The sequence below is a fragment of the Rhagoletis pomonella genome, unplaced genomic scaffold, assembly GCF_013731165.1.
Source record: "Rhagoletis pomonella isolate Grant_MI unplaced genomic scaffold, Rhpom_1.0 Rhpom_scaffold_00007, whole genome shotgun sequence".
In the NCBI taxonomy this organism is placed as follows: domain Eukaryota; kingdom Metazoa; phylum Arthropoda; class Insecta; order Diptera; family Tephritidae; genus Rhagoletis; species Rhagoletis pomonella.
This window is the reverse complement of record NW_023458561.1, coordinates 25,893,982-25,901,759: the sequence shown is the minus strand read 5'-3', so window position 1 is coordinate 25,901,759 and position 7,778 is coordinate 25,893,982. Positions and strand designations below refer to the sequence as shown.

Genomic DNA, 7,778 nt, shown 5'->3' with positions numbered 1-7,778 from the left:
GGAACCAGCATTAACACCAATAATAATGTCAGCCTTGAAATCCAACGGAGAATCACTCTTGCCAACTAGTGCTACTTTGGGCTGAGTAGGCAATTGAGAAGTAAAGTCCTCTCTCGTCGTACAAAGATCACACTCTATAAGTCACTCATCATGCCTGTGCTGGTGTATGGCGCGGAAGCATGGACAATGAAAGCATCTGATGTGGCGGCTCTTGGAGTTTTCGAGAGAAAGATTCTGCGAAAGATTTACGGACCTTTACGCGTTGGTGATGGCGAATATCGCAGACGATTTAACGATGAGCTGTATGAGCTTTACAACGATATAGACATAGTGCAGCGAATTAAAATTCAGCGGCTCCGCTGGCTTGGCCATGTCGTTCGGATGGACCGAAACGCTCCTGCTCTGAAAATATTCAACGCGGGCCGCGATGCTGGTAACAGAGGAAGAGGAAGGCGTTGGAAAGACCAGGTGGAGAAGGACTTGGCTTCACTTGGCATTTTCAATTGGCGTCAGTTAGCACAGAAGAGAAATGACTGGCGGGCTGTTTTGGACTCGGCCAAAATCGCTTAGGCGGTTACAGCGCCAAATAAGAAGAAGAAGAAGATTTCCTATTTTCTGTCAACTTCCATATAAAATTAATAAACTTAAAATGTTTTTTATTTAAATTGCTTTCGTGAAATTGGCTGTAAGATGAACCTAAAATAATCACAATAAAGTTTAATTTTGTCAATATTTTTAACGAAAAGAAGTTTAGGTTCTGCTGAAGCCAAATAAGTTTTATCATTATCTGAATATAGAAACACCCTGTCCAACATTTTTGTTACTTTGGTTGCAATTTTTTTCCTTATACTGATTTTTAACTGAAGCAATATTTGATCTACCGACTTTACCACAGAGGGTTAGAGCCTTTACATATCTCGGTAATGATATACATCCATATATAATTGAAGTAAAGCAACTTGGATATAATTTAAATTACACGTTTATAGGTTTTCTTTATAAATTTACTTTATTAAATTATGGGGTCTTCTGGACCCACCAAGTTTCCGACGTTATTCTCTTTACTAAGCTTACGGAAGGTTAATCCAAATCAACAGTTATTTTTGATTTTTAAATTATATGTCTCAGATAACAGTTATCGAAGAAAGTCATAAATAAAAGTCAGTTGCTGACCTTTATTTTTTAAATTATTACTTATAAAAGTCATTTGTATAAGTCGTAGTAAACTTTTGTTTCCCAACACTTTCTTAACTGAAAAAAAAGTTAACTACTATTATACAAATGATTTAAAAAGTAAAAGTCGGTGATTGATTTATATTGAGGACTTTTATAAATAAAAGTATTCAATAACTGTTATCTAAGACATATAATATAAAAATCAAAAATAATTTAAATTTTGGATTTATAATACAAACATCAAAAATAATTGTTATTATTTTTTAATTTTGCGTAAAAATTGCAAATAAAAATTTATTTTCAAATTTGAGTCTCGGTGAAAAACGAAATCGATTGGTATGTATCACTTAGTGGTAGAACATTTCCTTCATATATAATTTTCCCACGACAGTTTTCATCAATAACTGTTATGTTCCATTCCTGGAGAAAACATTACAACTGGTTGAATTAAATTCGCTAATAATTTCTCTAATAGAGCTTTACATATCGTGTGTTCAAAAAGTATCCGGTCGACCTCTATCTCAGAAAATACTCACCGTAGAACAAAGGACGCGGGCAAGGGCTTTCAGGATCTCATGCATTTTTTTCAAATGGAAACCACACATTTTTATTGCCGTCTCGAAAAGTTCGTTAAGTTAAATACCACCTTGCTCAAAAAGCAATCGTCAGAAGTTTAATAAATTTGAGGGTTTCTTATTTAAAAAAAGCAAAATTGGTAGGTACGGTGTCTTGATTTTCATACTTATATTCGCAATTTAATTTTATTTCACACAAAGCCGGCAACAGTTACTACTATTACAATACCATATATATGCATGCACTTTTAATTATGTTTTAAATTTGTATTCTAGTTAAATTGTTATTTATCTTTAAAAAAATGTCTCACATCTCCAGTTCTCTGTTTGCAATACAGTTACATACATAAATCGTAATCATTTGGGCCTTCTTAGTAGAGCACCATGTGCGATTCACTTTGATTTGCAATTTGACTCAAACATGTCTGGTAGTCATTAGCCGTCGTAGTGAGATTAGTTTTGCCGTTACCAATAATTGCGCTGACGCAGGCATGGCGCTTAACAGCTACTAACGACTCTTCGGCTGCTATTTGCGCTTCCACTTGGCTTGCCTGAGTGTTGGCCTTATCCAGAAGATGAATGTTGTTATCGAACTGCGAAAACGAAAATAAGAACACAAATTTACGCTAATGTAAAATAAATTAATCTTATGCAACTTACAGATGCCGTGGTGCAATTGAGGAATTGCAACACATCAGTTATAGCCGTGCAGTTTGCCAATTGCTGCTGCACTTCTTCTAAACGCTCGCGTATGGGAGCAACATTTTGATTGACGACAGTTGTGTTGTTATCGTCCAGAGTGTGATTCGCATTCTCGAAACAGGCGTTCGTTTGACTGGTCATCCAATTGTTGATTTGTCGTGTGCTATTCTTATATTTCGTAGCGCATGTGGACTCGGCGGGAGTTAGCGTGCGTGTATCGATTAAAGCTGCACGCATTTGGGCTAACAACAGCTCAGATTCGATGTAGTTAGGTAAGGCATAGGCCTAAAAAGAGGAAGGAGATACATGCAATTTGTTTGCAAACTTATTCATAGAAAAGTTAGCCTAGTAAATGTAAAGGATACTTAGTTGTAAAAAGTTCATTGAATGGCAGTTGTGAAAAAAACATCAAATGATGGGCATACAGTTGTATTGAGGAGCCTTGGTCTCATTCTAAGCAAATCTTGTGGTTTATTTGTTTTGATCGATAATAAAGCTGATTTAGTTTTTGCATTGCGGAATCAAATGAATCGTACGTTTTACACTAAGTTAGATATAGTTTTCATTCCTAGATAGTACAAAGTGCCGCGACTTCATCTAGTTCGGCGGGCCACTCAAAAGCATAATGGAGAGAAGAATGCCGACGATAATGCATTTAAATTTAATTTTTTTTCGATTCACGGCAGCTCTACGATAATAGTCGTTTGACTGCTGAATTATTCTAATAGTGTTCGTCTCCATCCGGTAGATGAAAACCGAGGTTGAGTGAGAGCTTTTGCGAGTATAGTCCACCTACTACCTTCAGGTCTAACTTGGAGTTATCAGTGTAGATAGCTACGAAGTCCTCCTCGCTCGTTATTTCGAAATTATCTCTCAGACCAATGGGTGGGATTATGTAGTTACTCTGGATATCTAAAGTGTACTTGAATATCCAAACCTCGTTAAATGAAATGTCCCATCTACATCCACTTGGTTTACAGTTACCAGTAAAGGTAGCCCCCAAAAGCTTAATATTCATATATAGAGAATGTGGAGTACCTTATTTAATTCTGCAGATTACTGTACGTGATAGGCTATCAATATATAATTCATTTTATGGACTCCGTTATATGAAGGGTAACTGAAAAGTCGACGAGTTTACAAAAAGAGATTCGTCAACTAAAATGCTCTCGACAAATTACACGTTAGGAATACAAAATCTCAGCTTTAAATAGTTTGTTAAAGGTCACTCTAAGAAACTAGGCAGTGGGCACTGAAACAACCTTTGAGTCTGCGAAACTACAGGTATGCTTAGCACTCTTATAGAACGAAATGCACATCTAAAGAAGCAGAAAATAAATGACCTTCCTTATAAGAACTCACAGGAATCAACGCCTATTTCGCTTCCACCCCAATTTTCAGAGCAACGCAAATGTCAAATACGAGTAAAAAAAATAGATCAAAATATTCCAATTTTCTTTTATTTCAGACTGAAAGTGAGAATATATTTGTGAGATTGAAAATTTGAAGACATTTTTGTTATCCCTGCAAACCATTTTTTCAGAGTATTATGAATTGTAGAGAAATTTTAAAGAATTCGTAAGGATCTCATCCGATTTTTTTTTTTTTCAAATTTTCTAAAATAAAATAAACTGTGTACACTTCGATTATTTTACGAAAGGCACTCGGGATAGCAATGAAAATAAAGCCGCTATGTGAAAAAAATGCAGAAAATTTTTCAGTTTGTTTTTTATTTTTCGCATAGAAATTTCTTTACAAGCTCATGTCAACCACTCCATAAAATTTTCTTTTAAGTTTCGAAAAAAATCGTTACTGAAATGAGATACTTTGGTTTGCAGGGATGTTAGCAAACTTCAAAAATGATCAGGCTGCCTCTCAGCGGTTTTACCTTAAAATTTTTGTATCAGGGGTCAAAATGTTTTTAAAATTAAAATATTCTATAGGAATTTGAAAATGAAAATTTCTCTATGGCGTCGGATCATTGCCGTTGTTGCAGGAACAAAAAGAAAAATAATGTATGCAACATATTTTATCTGTATCATTGCCCGGCTTTAAGTAGAAAATCACTATCAAACCTGTAATTCAAGAACTTGCGATATTCTCCCAAGGTGGTAACAAGAGTTTGCACAAAATTCAAAGCTTTCAGCCTAATCTAAGTTACATATAAGTATAAACATTATTCACTACACATACGTTATAACTTCCAATATTTGATAAATACTCACGCCGAGCAAGCAAACTGCCATCAATAATGTTTGACGGAGTAATTGCATTTTTAATAGGCAAAAATTTAAGTTTTTGAAATAAATGAAAAACACTGTACACTTGTTGCCTTTTGTTGCACTCACTGTAATATAACCCGACACGGAGTAGCAATTCAGTATTTATACACATATTTTTGGAATCGAGACAAAAGCTAGACTACAGTTTATAGGAAATTACAACGAAACGATTTTTGATTGCCAATGTTCGCTGATTTGATAATTCGATAAAAAAGAATACCAATGACAGCAAAATTGATAAGACACAATTTTGGTGCCGTTGATTACATTTGAGCATTTAAATCTAAAATTAGATGATATGGAAATTATATACAGTATTTTCTCGAATTTTCATTGACACTTAATTTACATACACATTTTGCACCTTACTTTAGACGGTGGCACAAAAAGTATCACCCTATTTGAAGACGCCAAAACTTTTTCAGTTGGCGGTGAATATAATTGGTTTTTTTTTTTTAAATTTTGTGGGTGGCAGTTACGAAATTTATTGTGAATCAAAATGCAGAGATACATATAGTTCAATTACCGATCGACGTAAAATTGGGGATCGTCAGCTGACACGACGTATTTTATGGGATTTCTCTATGAATATGATCATTTATAGGGAATTTACATGAGGCGATTTTTCAGGCGATTTTTAGTTGGAAGCAACAATCGCCTGGTGTAAACGGCCTTTCAACTAATCGCTTTCAATGAAGTTGGTCGGCTGCCTGCTTTCGTTCAACTTTTGGTTCAACTAATCGCCTGTGAAAGTTGAATCATGTAAATTCCCTATTAGATATGTATGTTGATACGGACGGAAAGTGTGAAAATGCGCTCCGACGGTGGTTAGTTGAACCAGTGAACGCTACTAGTTAAAAAAAAATAAGCAATCTTTATAATTTTTGGAATGACACCAAAATTAAATCGGGTGATACTTTTTGTATTTTTACACTTGCGTCTTAGTTCTAGGAATACTCTACTTCTTATTTGTCAATATTACTCAACTTTTTATCTATTCTTATTGCAGCTATTTGTTTCGTTCAGATTTTTATAACATCAAACGGAACATACATTTGTAAGTATGTATACATTGTTTACACAAGCAACGCTGCGTAATTTTATGGCTACAAGTGACTCATTCGATTTAATAATTATATTCAGACCTAACATGACTTTAATTTTCCACCAACCGGTTCACTTTACATTTTTGGTTTCCATGTATTTACTATGGGCGGATGAAAAATATTCGGGTGAATTTTTTTTCGGGCGAAACTCAGGATAATGCTGATTTTATCCTCACTGATGTGATGACAGGTTACAAATAGTAATAATTTTTGTTAACTTGCTGCAGTAGTGTTTAAAACAAAAATTATCTCTAAATAGTAGAGTTGGTAGCAATTAGTCTATTTTAATTGATGAATTCACTCGTCAAAGGCAACCGATAGCATTACTGGTAATCTGGTAGGTTTGTTCAATTCACTGGTTCCTCACTAGCGCGTCGTATTGAATTTTCGCTCAACTGAGAAAGCTGGTGAATAATAGTCTTGTACAGTAATACAGACAGGCAGAATCCTGAGACCGGGTGGATTACTGAAATGCCCGGATTATAGATGGTGAATGACAGTATAACTAAAGATTAACAACACTAGTATTTCACATTGTTCTTTAATTGTTAGTGTTTTGTGAGCCATTTTATTTAAAAATTTTTTCAAAAATATACGCCAAATCTTATTTTACGTGCATAATATTAAAATATTAGGAGTGCCAAATACTTTCGAAACTCGGCCGTTTTTTCTAGTTTTTTTTTACACGACGCCGAAGATTTTTTTTTTCAAACATAATACTTGCAGTATCTCCCAACGCACAAAGCTGCTAACCATAAAACTTCTGCTTGGGAACTACAAAATGCCTATGCCTAACACTAAAAATTTTAAGAAATTAGTTCGCCTGTGCCACACTGTGTACATACAGAAATGAAAACACCTTCGACTAATTTCTAGTTCGTTTCATATTTCAGAAACTAGAATCAATATTAACCTGGATTTCATCTTCATAGTCGTCTTGGTATTCGTCTTCGCATTTGTCTTATATTAGTTTTAGTCACCTTTTTCTCTTCGACGTCGTATTCTTCTTCGTATTCGTCTTAGTTTTAGTCGTTGTCTACGCATTCGTCTTAGTCTTCGCATTCGACTTCATATTTGCCTTGTCGTCGCATTCGTTTTCTTATTCTTATGTTTACATATTTGTCTCTATCTTCGCTTTCGTCTTCGTTTTTATATTCGCAATCGTCTTCGTATTCGTCTTGGTAATCATATTCATTTTTATACCCGAGCGCACTTGTGCACAAGGGTATATTAATTTTGTTCACATAACGGTTGTTTGTAACAGCCAAAACGAATCGAGATAGATATAGACAAATGTATACATAAATGATCAGGATGAAAAAAGAAATCGATTAAGCCATGTCTGTCTGTCCGTCCGTCTGTCCGTCTGTCCGTCCGTCCGTGTACACGATAACTCGAGCAAAAATTGAGATATCTCAACGAAATTTGGTATGTAGGTTTCCCTTAATCCAAGGTAGGTTGGTGTTGAAAACGGGCGAAATCGGACTTTAACCACGCCCACTTCCCATATAACGGTAATTTCCAGAAATACGAAAACTGCGATATTTTAGTAACTAATGAAGATAATTGACTCAAAATTGATATTTATAATAAGTTTTAGACGAAAAATAAGAATATTATAAATTTTTGGAAAATGGGCGTAGCCACGCCCACTTATGGTTACATGTGTATATCTTGGTAACCGCTGCACCAATTTCTTCCAAACTTGGCACGGTTGTTGACCTTGGTATAGCATAAAAAATCGCCGAACCTTTTTAAAATCTGACAATAACCACGCCCACATCCAATATAACGGTAATATAGAGAAATACAAAATCTTCGATAATTCAGTAAATATTGAAACTAATTTATTCAAAATTGATGCTTGCAACAATTCTTTACCAAGAAATACGTTTATGGTAAAATTTTGGAAAATGGGCGTGGCACCGCCCACTTAT

The 7,778-nt window shown here is 34.9% G+C and overlaps 1 protein-coding gene across 1 annotated transcript; it reads right to left on the bottom strand.

The window, feature by feature from the left end:
- Positions 1–2,070: 2,070 nt before the first annotated feature.
- Positions 2,071–4,726, bottom strand: LOC118743670. The gene is made up of 3 exons (XM_036476434.1): positions 4,679–4,726; positions 2,412–2,738; positions 2,071–2,344 (listed from the first exon to the last, which is right to left on the bottom strand). Exons 1-3 carry the CDS (start codon positions 4,724–4,726, stop codon positions 2,123–2,125), a joined length of 597 nt encoding a protein of 198 aa, XP_036332327.1. The 3' UTR covers positions 2,071–2,122.
- Positions 4,727–7,778: the final 3,052 nt, after the last annotated feature.